This window comes from Rhinopithecus bieti, unplaced genomic scaffold (assembly GCF_001698545.2).
Source record: "Rhinopithecus bieti isolate Rb0 unplaced genomic scaffold, ASM169854v2 scaffold_3947, whole genome shotgun sequence".
NCBI lineage: Eukaryota > Metazoa > Chordata > Mammalia > Primates > Cercopithecidae > Rhinopithecus > Rhinopithecus bieti.
The window spans coordinates 188,625-203,415 of record NW_016804220.1 but is presented as its reverse complement, the minus strand read 5'-3'; the positions used below and the strand labels follow the sequence as shown (position 1 = coordinate 203,415).

General features: G+C 44.3%; 1 protein-coding gene across 1 annotated transcript; it reads right to left on the bottom strand.

Moving 5' to 3' along the window:
- Positions 1-998: 998 nt before the first annotated feature.
- On the bottom strand, positions 999-6,000 carry CHCHD2 (coiled-coil-helix-coiled-coil-helix domain containing 2). The gene is made up of 4 exons (XM_017867302.1): positions 5,749-6,000; positions 3,592-3,841; positions 2,278-2,422; positions 999-1,281 (listed from the first exon to the last, which is right to left on the bottom strand). Exons 1-4 carry the CDS (start codon positions 5,796-5,798, stop codon positions 1,271-1,273), a joined length of 456 nt encoding a protein of 151 aa, XP_017722791.1. The 5' UTR covers positions 5,799-6,000; the 3' UTR covers positions 999-1,270.
- Between the last annotated feature and the right edge of the window lie 8,791 nt (positions 6,001-14,791).

Genomic DNA, 14,791 nt, shown 5'->3' with positions numbered 1-14,791 from the left:
GGGGAACTGCACATATTAAGACTGCTTTTTTATCTTCAATCTGGGTATCCGAGGGAGAAGGGAGAGAATACAGTCACCGGTTTAGTTACAGCTTATGGTTAGGGCCAGTAAAGTCCCTTCCTCATCCCTCTTTTCCACTTATCACTAGAGACAGAAACTAAGAACCATGACTCCAGGCTGCTAAAAGCCTAAAGCAAAAGAAAATAGAACAAAAGGTGGGTTGCACAAGCTTGCTTGTGAACAGTAGAGGAATAGCGACATGCAGTGCTGACCTGGCCACAGGGAACCGACCCCAAATAGACCTAGTCCTGTTTCCTTTATCATTCACCTGATTAAAACAATGTATTTTTTTTTCTTGAGACAGTCTTGCTCTGTCACCTGGGCTGGAGTGCAGTGGCATGGTCTCGGTTGACTGCAACCTCTGCCTCCCGAGTTCAAGCGATTCTCCAGCCTCAGCCTCCCAAGTAGCTGGGATTCCACAGGCATCTGCCAGCATGCCCGGCTTAAAACAATATTTTAAGCAGTTTCCTACTACTGCTCAGCTTACTTAATTCCAGACCCACAGCACCTGGAACCTTTGAATTGCAGAACATGTTGTTGGTGAGTGAGTTACTCCTTATATAACCCCTCAGGGAGCTGTCAGATCTGGAAGGATGCTAATTGTTTTTTTTTGAGACGGAGTCCCGCTCTATTGCCCAGGCTGGAGTGCAGTGGCACAATCTTGGCTCACTGCAAGCTCCACCTCTTCGGTTCACGCCATTCTCCTGCTTCAGCCTCCCGAGTAGCTGGGACTACAGGTGCCTGCCACCATGCCCGGTTAATTTCTTATATTTTTAGTAGAGACGGGGTTTCACCGTGTTAGCCAGGATGGTCTCAATCTCCTGACCTCATGATCCCCCATCTTGGCCTCCCAAAGTGCTGGAATTACATGTGTGAGCCACCACGCCTGGCTGAGGATGCTAATTTCATAACCAGAGACTATAGACTAAATGAACCACATCTTGGAAGAAAATGACTTTATTCTAATTAACTCACAAAGAATAAAATCATAACAGCTAGTTTAAGGAGGTAACACATTTTGCCCAGTCCCAAATTCTACAGAGTAGGAACACGCCCCTTCCATTTCAGTTCTGAAGCAAGGAAGCTAGGAATGACAGGAGAGGTTTAACTGATGGTTACACTTTATACCTTCACTATCAATTCTATTTTATACTAAATTAACTTAAGATATGAGAGCTGATTTTCCATCTCTCCAGGTTGAACTTCTTGATTAGGCCAATCCTGCAAACAGAAAAGATTAAGTTAGAAGAGTGCTGGCTTCATATACTCAACAGAACAGAAGGCTTCCAAATTATGAAAGCAGCGACAAAAGGCCAAGGCTATGGCTTTTTTTTTTTTTTTTTTGATAAAAAATAGAGATGAGGTCTTGCTATGTTGCCCAGGCTGGTCTCGAACTCCTGGGCTCAAGCAATCCTCCCACCTTGACCTTCCAGAGTGCTGGGTTCCACCAAGGTTATGGTTTTGTTTGTAAGCTACTGAAGGCATCCTACGACTAACAACACACCCTAAATCTCAAGAGTTCCCCTGAGGAACTTAATTAACTCCTTTCACTCAATGAGGTACAGATACCAGGTATCAGTCTTTTTGTCTATTCCCGAATTTTGGTGACAACAGAATCTAATTTTATATTCACGGCCTTAAGGATAGGAGGTCACTCACATCCAGTAATCACAGTAAGATCTGGCATACTGATTTATACCTTCTTCTTTTTTTTCTTTTAAATTTGAGACGGAGTCTCGTACTGTTACCCAGGCTGGAGTGCAGTGGCAGGATCTTGGCTCACTGCAACCTCTGCCTCCTGGGTTTAAGCGATTCTCCTGCCTCAGCCTCCTGAGTAGCTGGGATTACAGGTGCCTGCCACCACATCCAGCTAATTTTTGTATATTTAATACACACAGGGTTTTGCCATGTTGGCCAGGCTGGTCTCAAACTCCTGACATCAGGTGATCCACCCGTCTTGGTCTCCCAAAGTGCTGGGATTACAAGTGTGAGCCACTGCGCCTGGCCTATACCTTCTAAAGGAAGAAGAAAACTCAGAAAATGACTAATAAAAATGACTAGAAACCTCTGGCCCAGTTGTTAGGAGTTAATTCTAGAGAAATTTCAACAAAGTTTTGTCTAATTTATTAATTTATTAAACACAGATTCTCCTAAGTTTTACAGGATCCAGGAGTTCCACTGTGAATTAAGCTGATGTAAATTGGACAAATCACCTACCGTTTGCAAGTCGGCACTGTTTCAGCACCTCACTGAAACCCTCACAGAGCTTGATGTCACCCTGGTTCTGGGCACACTCCAGAAACTGTTTGATCTCATAGAAGCAAGGCTGCTGCTGCTGTGCCGGCTGGGTTCCCTGCGGCTCCTGTGAAGGCAAAACATTCAACATTGCTGAGAAAGAAAATCATACGTATGCCTAGACAATGAAGAGTATCCATCCTCTTTGAGGTTAACGGAAAATGGAACTAGCACCAGATGCAAATTAAAGTTTCCATCTATTAACATGGAAAGTGAAAACATTTAAATCTTCATTTAGTTAAAAAATATTTTAGGCCGAACGTGGTGGGTCACACCTGTAATTCCAACACTTTGGGAGGTGAGGCCGAGGAGGGTGAATCACTTGAGGTCAGGAGTTCGAGACCAGCCTGGCCAATATGGTGAAACCCCGTCTCTACTAAATATACAAAAATGTAATCCCAGCTACTTGGGAGGCTGAGGCAGGGGAATCGCTTGAACCAGGGAGGTGGAGCCTGGGCAACAGAGCAAGACTCCACTTCCAAAAAAGAAAAAATTAAATAAATATTTTTAGTAAAGACAGGGTCGCGCTATGTTGCCCAACCTGATCTCAAACTTCTGGACTCAAGCAATCCCCTCACTTCAGCCTCCCAATGTGCTGGAATTATAGGCATAAGTCTCTGTGCTCAGTCAAAAGTGAAAATATTTAAAAGCAGACAGCCAACAGCTTTAACAAAATTCCAATTATAACCAGAAAGATTCATAAAGATGCAAATAAACAAGAATTGTTATCTTGTGAAGCTTCAGGGAGGAAAAATGGCAGTATTATAGAAAAATGGATGGAGCAGTTTCAAGCACACCAGAAATACAAAAGTATATACACCTATGCTCATTAGACTAGAAAACCCATAAACATCAGAAAGATGGGTAATGGCAAATATCAGGTAAAAGAGCACAGAGCTATGCAAGATTTTTGATTCGTTAACTAAGATCAAGACAGGGTTAGTAGGAAGTGTCACTGGGATGAAATATTCAAAGGGAAAAGTGGTTGTTTTTACAGTGAGTCAAGTGGACTGTTACAAGTCTACTCCTTGGGAAGAAGTACAATTTGTACAGTACTTGTTGGTGCTGGCCTAAGACAATAACTCAACGGCCAAATGTGGCTTTAAAACCCATTGTCTATTAACAGCACAGTGGGTTCTAAAATCAAAGACAAGTGCTATACATAAGGAACTTACAAACATCTGGGTTTTCTCATAGAATCCACCCATGGAAGGGAAATGCTGCCTAAATTCCCACCTGGTAAGTGATGTCAGGCCTTGCAGGCTCAGCATTACTTCCTCCACTGAAGCCCCCAGTAATGGCATGACCCAGTGTGTGTCCCACAGCAGAGCCCACGGCCACGCCAGCTGCAGTGGTTGCCATCTGGGCCATCAGACCTGGCTGCCGGGGTGCAGCAGCAGAAGAGCCAACTGCAGATGGGGGTGCCGCTGCTGGTGGCTGAGCGACAGGTACCGGTCTGGGTGCAGCTCTCATCTGAGGTGCCCGGCTATGAAAGAAAAGAACAAAATATATCAAATTCCCAATTCCAACCAGTTTTGGAAATTGTCAACTTAAAATAACTTACATATTAAAATGGACCTCAAGATTTTCATTTCAAATTATTTACATCATTTTATCTCTTCAATTTTTTTTTTTTTTTGGAGACAGAGCTTCGCTCTTGTTGCCCAGGCTGGAGTGCAATGGCGCAATCTCAGCTCACTGCAACCTCTGCCTCCCAGACTCAAGCGATTCTCTTGCCTCAGCCTTCCAAGTAGCTGGGATACAGGCACCCGCCACCACGTCTGGCTAATTTTTTGTATTTTTAGTAGAGATGGAGTTTCACCATGTTAGCCAGGCTGGTCTCAAACTCCTGACCTCAAGTGATCCACCTGCCTGGGCCTCCCAAAGTGTTGGGATTACAGGTGTGAGCCACCACCCCTGGCCACTTTAATCTTTTCTTATAATAGTAATAGCCTAGGACAAACTAGTTTTTCCTGCTTTTTTGCAACCATTTCCATGTATTCACATAGCCCATAGTATCTTTAAAGACATATCCAATATGTCATAAGAAATATAGACTATTAAAAGTTAGAAAGATTCTTACGGAATTCATTCATTCAAGTATTAGGTTAACTACAAGGCGCTGGTAACAAAACTGTGAACAAGAGACAAAAATCTCTGCATTCATAGAGTTTACATTTTATTGAGGGATCAAATAACTAAAAACAGGCTGTGGAGTGGTGGTTCTTGTCTATAATCCCAGTGATTAGGGAAGTGGAGGCGAAAGGATCATTTGAGGCCAGGACTTTGAGACCAGCCAGAGCCACATAATGAGACCCTGTCTCTACTAAAATATAAAATAGAACAAAGTCGCCAGGTGTGGTGCACAGGTGGCGCACGCCTGTAGTTCCAGCTACTCTGGAGGCTGAGGTGAAAGAATAGCTTGAGCCCAGGAAGTCAAGGCTGCAGTTAGCCATGATTACGTCACTCACTACAGCCTGAGTTACAGAGTTAGCCTCTGACTCAAAATATAAATAAATATTCTAATTAAGACCTAAAGATGGTCAACTGGGGAAATAATCTGGTCCAATTCCTTCATTTTACACATTAGAAAATAAGACTGGCGAAAGTGACTCGTCTGAACTATTTTTTTTTTTTTTTTGAGACGGAGTCTCACTCTGTGGCCCGGGCTGGAGTGCAGTGGCAGGATCTCAGCTCACTGCAAGCTCCGCCTCCCGGGTTTACGCCATTCTCCTGCCTCAGCCTCCCGAGTAGCTGGGACTACAGGCGCCCGCCACCTCGCCCGGCTAGTTTTTTGTATTTTTTAGTAGAGACGGGGTTTCACCATGTTAGCCAGGATGGTCTCGATCTCTTGACTTCGTGATCCGCCCGTCTCGGCCTTCCAAAGTGCTGGGATTACAGGCTTGAGCCACCGCGCCCGGCCATCGTCTGAACTATTATACCAAAAGCAACTTCAACTATTCCTCATCTGTTCAACGTTCAGATGCTTTCAACAATTTTGAGACCCCCTTCTTAAATAACAAAAGACTAATTATGTCCTGCATGTATTTAAACATCTTCATACGTATCACGCTCCCTCTGACCATTTCCGGATCACTTCCTTGGGTGCTCTTTTCCCCCAAATCAGGCTAGGTCAAAGGTTATGCCTTCCTACCACCTGGCCATAACGTTATGCCTTTCCCGTTGTTTGGATAGGAAGCTTTTTCTGTAAGTGAATTCCCTCCCCACACTCCCCTAACACACGTTTTACGCTCCATCTACCCCGGCCTGGCCGAGGCGAGCCCACGCCGCAGCCGGCCTTGGTTCGCCCCCGCCCGTGGCCTCCCTCTGCGTCATTGTCCCAGTAGGGTCCTGACGGCCACGCTTCGGTCTCAAACCCCGTGATGGTCTCACCTGGCCGGAGGGGCCATGCGGGAGGTGCGGCTTCGGCTTCCACGCGGCATCCTAGGTACGCGACAGCTCGACCTCTGGACCTGTAACAACCCGCGAAGAGCTAAACGACTTCTGAGAAGACCGGAAGACAGGAGGCGGAGCTGGCCTTAACGCGCAACCAACCAGCACACAGGCAGAGGACTTCCGTTCTCCGACGTCTCTGCGGCCTGAAGGTCACTGGAAGAGCAGGACGTCACTGGGACGCCTCGTCCTTCGCGACCGACGTCATGAACTTGGCGCCAAGATCTTTAAAACCTGGAAGTTCCTGTGGTTGGTCCGCAAACCTTGTCCTCCGGTCCTCGCATCAGACTACTTAGCATTTTGCTTCCTAGCGCAGCTGGACCATCGCTGCTTCCTTCCAACATTTGCATTAAATCCAACCTTAAGAGTGCCTCACATCTCTGGCTGGATTGCCAGGGGACCTTGGGCAGATTGCTTAGCCTTTCTGAGCATTCAGTTATAAGGGCAAATATTTTTGGAGGCACAGTGTGGACGCGTGGTATGAACTGAATGAAAGAAATAGTTTTCGTTAAGAATCGACAGAGTTGAGTTAGTTCTATTTGGTATTTCTTGTCTGTGGATCCAGTCAGCAAAAGTTAAATTCAGGCAGCAATAATGTTTTACATTTATGTATTACTATTTTCAGTTCCTTTTCGTATGTATTACAGAATTTGCGTCCAGAATTGGGATAGTAACCATACACTGGTAAATTCAACAAAAATTTACTGAGTGGCTAGCTAGGTTCTGGAGATACTTAACCAAATCAGATGAGATTCTACCTTCACGAAATTTCAAGGAGGGGAGACACAAACGCCTATGTAAATCAGGTGGTGGTGACATGAAAAGCGAGGAAGGAGACTGGAAATTAAGAGGTTATGCAAGGCGGGGGTCATTTGAACTGAGTCCTGGAAGAGGTAGGGGGAAGCAAGCCATGTGTTTATGAAGGATAAGAACATTACAGGAAGAGAGAACAGCATTTGCAAAGGCCCCAAGGATCTGTGCTTTAGTGATACTTGGTGTGAAATGCTTTTTTTTTGGAAATGTAGTCTCACTCTGTCTCCCAGGCTGGAGTGCAGTGGTGCGTTCTGCGTTCTGGACTCACTGCAGCCTCCACCTCCCGGATTCAAGCGATTCTGCCTCAGCCTTCCAAGTAGTTGGAATTACAGGTGCACATCAACACCCCTGGCTTATTTTTTATTTTAGTGGAAACAGGGTTTCACCATGTTGGTCAGGCTGGTCTCGAACTCTTGACCTCAGGTGATCCACCCACCTCGGCCTCCAAGTGCTAGGATTACAGGCATGAGCCACCAGGCCCAGCCTGAAATGCTTTCAACGGTTACATTAAGCATCGCTAAAGTAAGGGGAAATTTGACTAGTGGCATTTCATAATGGGCTCATGGGAAAGTACCTAGGTTGGCAGTGAGGTTTATTGAGGAGAGGAAGCAGAGATGGAACCCCCATTTCTGCTTGATGTCAATCAGAAATTTCTCCCTTCCACCAGAGGAAGCGGAGTTTTATTTATTTATTTATTTATTTTTGAGATGGAGTCTCGCGCCCAGGCTGGAGTGCAGTGGCCGGATCTCAGCTCACTGCAAGCTCCGCCTCCTGGGTTTACGCCATTCTCCTGCCTCAGCCTCCCGAGTAGCTGGGACTACAGGCGCCCGCCAAATCGCCCGGCTAGTTTTTTGTATTTTTTGGTAGAGACGGGGTTTCACCGTGTTAGCCAGGATGGTCTCGATCTTCTGACCGCGTGATCCGCCCGTCTCGGCCTCCCAAAGTGCTGGGATTACAGGCTTGAGCCACCGCGCCTGGCCGGAAGTGGAGTTTTAAAACAGCCTTCCCATGTCCCAGCAACAGCAGAATGTACTTGGAACTAAAGGGTGAATAATGTGGGAGCTAAGCTATGAGGATGCCAAGGCAAAAGAATGATATAATGGGCTCTGGGGATTTGGAGGGATGTGCTAGGGGGATAAGGGATAAAAGACTACACTGTTCAGTACAGTGTACACTGCTCGGGTGACGGGTGTATCAAAACCTCAGAAATCACCACTAAATAACTTTTCTATGTAACCAAACACAACCTGTTCCCCCAAAACTATTGAAATAAAAAAAATTAAAAGATTGTTCGAACGAAAAAAGGGTGAATAATACAAAAACCTTTTGTAAAAAACAAAGCTTTATTATTACATAACTTCTTAAAGGAATGAATGCTTCACAAATAATACGACTTTTTACTTACTTTTAGATAATTCATAAGCAGAGATGAAGAAAATGAGTCTTACATAGGATACATCCTGGCACAAGAAGAGTTTAGAGTGAGGAGAACTTTGGACAATTTAAGACAGAAAGGAATCCAGACCAGAACAGACACAATTTTACTCAAATGTGGCTAAGTCATTCATTCCTAAATTGAAAGAATATTAGATGTTCATACAAAGTTATTTTGTGTTGGTAAGGGATTGGAGAAAACCCAAATTCCTGCCAATAGAAAATTGGTTAAAAAAATAATGGCAGGCCGGGTGCGGTGGCTCACACCTGTAATCCCAGCACTTTGGGAGGCCGAGGCAGGCGGATCACAAGGTCAACAGATCGAGACCATCCTGGCTAACATGGTGAAACCTGTCTCTAGTAAAAATACAAAAATTAGACGGGCGTGGGGGCGCGTGCCTGTAGTCCCAGCTGCTTGGGAGGCTGAGGCAGGAGAGTGGCGTGATCCTGGGAGGCAGAGGTTGCAGTGAGCCAAGATTGCACCACTGCATTCCAGCCTGGGCGACAGAGCAAGACTCCATCTCAAAAAAAAAAAAAAAAAAAAAAAAAAAAAAAAAAAAAAGGCATATTCACATAATAGGCAACTATAAAAAAAGAATGAGGAATCTTCTCTGTATATTGATATGAAATGATTTCCAAAATAAACTACAAGTGATAAAAAAGCAAGGGACAGAATTGAGTACAGTGTGCTATTATTTGTGTAAAACAGAACAAAAAGATCATATTGTATATGCATAAAATATCTGAAGTTGATAACACTGGTTGCCTTTAGGCAGTGGGACTGGGTGTCTGTGGTGGGGGTAGGGGCATTCAATAGCTTTTGGATTTTGAAGCAGTTAATGCATTCTATCCAAAAAACAAATTAAGAAAAAGTTAATTAAAACAAAGAACAAAAAACTCAGAATTGAAAATACCAGAATTCTGCTACATATCATTTATAGTTTGCTGAGACAGATGTGTGAAGTTCACTCTGTTTTTTTGAGATGGCGTTTCGCTCTTGTTGCCCAGGTGTGATGTTGGCTTGCTACAACCTCCGCCTCACAGGTTCAAGCAATTCTCCTGCCTCAGCCTCCCAAGTAGCTGGGATTACAGGTGTGCACCAGCATACCCGACTAATTTTGTATTTTTAGTAGAGATGGGGTTTCACCATGTTGGTTAGGCTAGTCTCAAACTCCTGACCTCAAGTGATCCACCTGCCTCGGCCTCCCAAAGTACTAGAATTACAAGTGTGAGCCACTGTGCCTGGCCAGTTCACTCTTTAGTAAAATTTCTATAGCAACTTCTCATTCCATAGTGATTTCAGTCACTCTCAACAAATTTACTTATAGTTATCAATATTTGAACTTTTGCAGGTGTTATCATAGATATGACATTGGCTGAATGGACTCTTGAATATTGTAGTAAACCTTCTGCTCAAATTAGGTAACAGGCATTTGAAGTTTTAAAATTATGCAAACTGTGTCCCAGAAATTTTACTTCTAGGAATTTAAGAAACTGTCATGATTGTACCAATAAATGTGTTGTAGGGATGTTCATTTAACAAAATGTATAATACAGGGAAAACTTGTAAACAACCTAAGTGTCCTATAATAGAATTTGTTAAATAAGTTACGATACATACATATGATGAAATGTATGCAGCCATGAAAAAATGTTATGAGGGGCTGGGCACAGTGGCTCAAATCTGTAATCCCAGCCCTTTAGGGAGCCGAGGTGGGCAGATCACTTGAGGTCAGGAGTTTGAGACTAGCCTGGCCAACATGGTGAAACCCCATCTCTACTAAAAATACAAAAAATTAGCTGGGTGTGGTGGCTCATGCTTGTAATCCCAGCTACTTGGGAGGCTAAGGCAGGAGAATTGCTTGAACCGAGGAGGCAGAGGTTGCAGTAAGCTGAGATTGCACCATTGCACTCCAGCCTGGGCGACAAGAAGGAAACTCTGTCTCAAGAAAAAAAAAAAATTAGGAAAGAATATTTGATATGAAAGGTATTTTTACAATACATACATTGCGTGAAAGAGCAGATTACATGATAGTACACAGTATATTTATATTTTGAGAAAGTAAATATATATTTTGAATATTGGAATTATATATACCCAACTAATAATGTTATCCATTGAGTCATGGAATTATAAGTGATTTTTTTTTTTTTTTTTGCTTGTCCCTATTTTCCAGTTTTTCTACAGTGACCATACTTGCAATAATTAAACATAGCATGGTAGTTTAAAATATGTCCACAAATTGATACTCTCTTCAAAAGGTGGAGCCCAGTCCCTGTCCCCTTGAGTGTGGGCTGGGTTGCCTAATTCCCTTCTGACAGATAGTAAAACCAAAAGTGATGGTTTGCAACTTTGGAAACTACATCATAAAAGGTACTGTGGCTTCATCCTTGTTCACTGTTTGATTACTCACTTGGGAAAACCAGCTGTCACACCATGACAGCTAAGCAGCCTGTAGAGAGGCTCATGTGACAGAAACTGAGCCCTCAGGTCAGCAGTCACATAAGTGAGCCACCTTGGAAATAGGCGTTAGGTGACTGCAGTCTCAGTAGACAGCTTGACTGCAGTGTCATGAGACACCCTGAGACCAAATGACCCAGCTATGCCACTCCAGAATTCCTGACCCACAGAAATGGAGATCCTAAGTATTTTTTTATATTTGTTTATTTTTGAGACAGAGTCTCACTCTGTCACCCAGGCTGGAGTACGGTGGTGTGATCTCGGCTCACTGCAACCTCTGCCTCACGGGGTTAAGTGATTCTCCTGACTCAGCCTCCTGAGTAGCTGGGACCACAGGTGTGCACCACCACACCTGGCTAATTTTTGCATTTTCTGTAGAGATGGAATCTCACAATGTTGCCCAGCCTGGTCTTGAACTCCTGGACTCAAGTGATCTGCCCACCTCAGCCTCCCAAACTGTTGGGATTACAGGCATGAGCCACTGGGCCCGGCCCTAAGTATTTATTTTAAGTCACTAGGTTTGGAGTAGTTTGTTACATAGCAGTAGATAAGTAATACACATATTTCCTACAGTGACCACATTTATAATTTAAATTTAATTAAAAAGGTCAGGCACAGTGTCTCATGCCTATAATCCCAGCACTTTGGGAGGCTAAGTCTGGAAGATCGCTTGAGCCCAGGAGTTTGAGACCAGCCTGGGCAACATGGCACAACCCCTCCTTTACAAAATACAAAAAAATTAGCTGGGTGTGGTGGTGTGTGCCTGTGGTCTCAGATACTTGGGAGACTATGATGGGAGAATCACTTGAGTCCAGGAAGCTGAGGCTGCAGTGAGCTGTGACTGTGCAACTGTACTGTAGCCTGCGACACAGAGTGAGACTCTGTCTTAAAAAAAAAAGTGTTTTTGGCCAGGGGCGGTGGCTCATGCCTGTAATCCCAGCACTTTGGGAGGCCGAGGGGGGCAGATTACAAGTTCAAGAGATCAAGACTATACTGGCCAACATGGTGAAACCCCATCTCTACTAAAAATACAAAAATTACCTGGGTGTGGTGGCACGCACCTGTAGTCCCAGCTACTTGAGAGGCTGAGGCAGGAGAATCACTTGAACCCGGTAGGCAGAGGTTGCAGTGAGCCGAGATCATGCCACTGCACTCCAGCTCATTTGTTTTAATTAAAAAGTTCTAGTATCTAAATGAGCAAAATCACCAGGTGCAGTTGATCACACCTGTAATCCCAGCACTTTGGGGTATAGAGGTGGGAAGATCATCTGAGGTCAGGAGTTTGAGACCAGCCTGCTGTGAGCAGAGATTGCACCACTGCACTCCAGCCTGGGAGACAGAGTGAGACCCCATCTCAAAAAAAAAAAAAAAAAAAAAAAAAAAAAAAAAAAAAAAAAAACCAAAAAACCCAAAAAAAAAAAAAAAAAAAAAAAAAAAAAAAAAAAAAAAAAAAAAAAACCCAAAAACCCAAAAAAAAAAAAAAAAACAACAAATGCAGTTGAAAAGAACAGCATCAGCCAGGCACAGTGGCTCACGCCTGTAATCCCAGCATTTTGGGAGGCTGAGGGTGAAGGATGGCTGAGCCCAAGAGTTTAAGACCAGCCTGGGCAACATGGTGAAAACCTGTCTCTACAAAAAATACAAAAGTTAGCCAAGCGTGGTAGCATGTACTTGTAGTCCCAACTACTTGGCAGGCTGAGGCGGAAGGATTGCTTGAGCCTGGGAGGTCGAGGCTGAAGTGAGCCATGATTGCACCACCACACTCCAGCCTGGGCAACAGAGCAAGACCCTGTCTCAACAAACAAACGAACAAACAAAAAACACGTAAAAACAAAACAGAACAGAATCATTTCCTTATCGTTAGTTTGAAGGAAGTGAATTGCCTGTAAAAGTTTAGTGTGAGGCCAGGCATGATGGCTCATTCCTGTAATCCCAGTGCTTTGGGAGGCAGAAATGGATTGTCTGGGCCCAAGAGGTTGAGGCTGGTGTTTGTGCCACTGCACACCAGAAGCCTGGGCAACAGAGCTTGCCCCCGTCTCAGGAGAACAAAACATGGTTTACCACAACCAACAGGACAATTCTGGATAAAACTACATATGAAATATTTACTGCTGTGCTCAACAAAGTAGTATAGAGGCCAAGGGCAAAAGTCCTGGGGTCAGGCTACCTGGTCTGCTATCTAATTAGCTGTGTCATCTTTGGAAAGGTATTTGAACTCTCTGTGCCTTAGAATCCCTTTTCTAAAATGTGGGCTGGGCACAGTAGTTCATGCCTGTAATCCCAGCACTTTGGGAGGCTGAGGTAGGTAGATCATCTGAGGTCAGGAGTTTGAGACCAGCCTGGCCAACAAGGTGAAACCTGGTCTTTATGAAAAATACAAAAATTAGCCAGGCATGGTTGTGGGCACCTGTAATCCCAGCTACTTGGGAGGCTGAGTCTGGAGAATTGCTTGAAACCAGGAAGCAGAGGTTGCAGTGAGCCAAGTTCATGCCACTGCACTCCAGCTTGGACAACAGAGCAAGACACTGTCTCAAAAAAAAAAAAAAAAAAAATGTGGATAGCAGCATCTACCTCAAAGAATTGTTGTGGGATCAATAGTGTGGAGAACCTAGCAACTATAAAAAAAAAGTTTCAGGACCCCATATAAATTTGTCACACCAAGGGGGAAGTTACACCCTGATTGAGTCACATAGCATGTTTGTAACTTCTGGTTCTTAAATTATAATTTATTCTTTCCTTCTTTTCTTTTTTTTTTTTTTTTTTTTTGAGGCAGAGTCTCGCTCTGTCGCCCGGACTGGAGTACAGTGGCCGGATCTCAGCTCACTGCAAGCTCCGCCTCCCGGGTTTACGCCATTCTCCTGCCTCAGCCTCCTGAGGAGCTGGGACTACAGGTGCCCGCCACCTCGCCCGGCTAGTTTTGTATTTTAGTAGAGACGGGGTTTCACCGTGTTAGCCAGGATGGTCTCGATCTCCTGATCTCGTGATCTGCCCGTCTCGGCCTCCCAAAGTGCTGGGATTACAGGCTTGAGCCACCGCGCCCGGCCTCTTTCCTTATTTTCATACTGTAAATGACTATGAGAGAGCAGAGACTAGTCCTCCTCGCCTTCCAATCACTCATCTTTGTTAGAGATTAACTGCCTCCTTTATTGTTCTGTACCTAACTCACACCAGATGGCACAAAAGACCCCATGACTTACATATTCAGTGTGAAAGGTTAAACACACCTTTCCCGGAAAAAAGACCACCTCATCTGGGTGCAGTCACTCATGCCTGTAATCCCAGCACTTTGAGAGGCTGAGGTTAAGTGGATCTCTTAAGCCCAGGAGTTTGAGACCGGCCTAGGCAATGTGGCAAAACCCCGTCTCTACAAAAAATACAAAAATTAATTGGGTGTGTTGGTGCGCGCCTGTAGTCCCAGCTACTAGGGATGCTGAGGTGGGAGGATGGCTTGAGCCTGAGAGGTTGAGGCTGTAGTGAGCTGCTATGGTGCCCCTGCACTCCAGCCTGGGTGACAGAGTGAAAGAAAGACCACCTGGACTAATCAGATTAACTATGTATTAACCCTTAAATGGAGATATGCTTTAATTCGGCTAAGCTTCTCTAAACTTTGTAAGTGATCCCAAACTTCTAAGCCTCGGAACACTGACTTCCACTCTTCCGTATCTGTGCTTCCCAGGTGGCCCTCCTAAAACTCTGTGCATGAATAAATTCCCTTTAGATTCTGACCCTTTTGATTATTTGAGATTGGCACGCCATGCAATATACATTATAATATGCAAATATTAACCTTCAGAGTAGTCTATGACATTTAGGTAGAAACCTTTTTTTTTTTTTTTTTTTGAGATGTAGTCTTGCTCTGTCGCCCAGGCTGTAGCACAGTGGCATCATCTTGGCTCGCTGCAACCTTGGCCTTCCAGGTTCAAACAATTCTCCTGACTCAGGCTCCCGAGTAGCTGGGATACAGGCACCCACTACCACGTCCGGCTAATTTTTGTATTTTTAGTAGAGATGGGGTTTTGCCATGTTTGCCAGGTTGGTCTTGAACTCCTGACCTCAGGTGACCTGGCTGCCTCAGCCTCCCAAAGTGCTGGGATTACAGGAGTGAACTACTTAGTGTACTCCTAAACTACATTTAGGTAGAAATCTTACACATATTCCTATCTGTAGTCTCTCTCTGCTTATCTTTGTGACCTTTTCTTTACAGATAAGAACAAATCATTTGTGGACTTGAAAAGAGTTACCATAGTAACTGAAAAAAAACCAGGAGAGTTAAAA

Coding starts and splice junctions, on each gene's coding strand:
- CHCHD2 (XM_017867302.1), bottom strand. CDS start 5,798: ATGCCGCGTGGAAGCCGAAGCCGCACCTCCCGCATGGCCCCTCCGGCC. Junction 3,842..5,748: donor CGCATGGCCCCTCCGGCCAG/GTGAGACCATCA, acceptor TTTCTTTCATAG/CCGGGCACCTCAGATGAGAG. Junction 2,423..3,591: donor GGCCTGACATCACTTACCAG/GTGGGAATTTAG, acceptor TTGCCTTCACAG/GAGCCGCAGGGAACCCAGCC.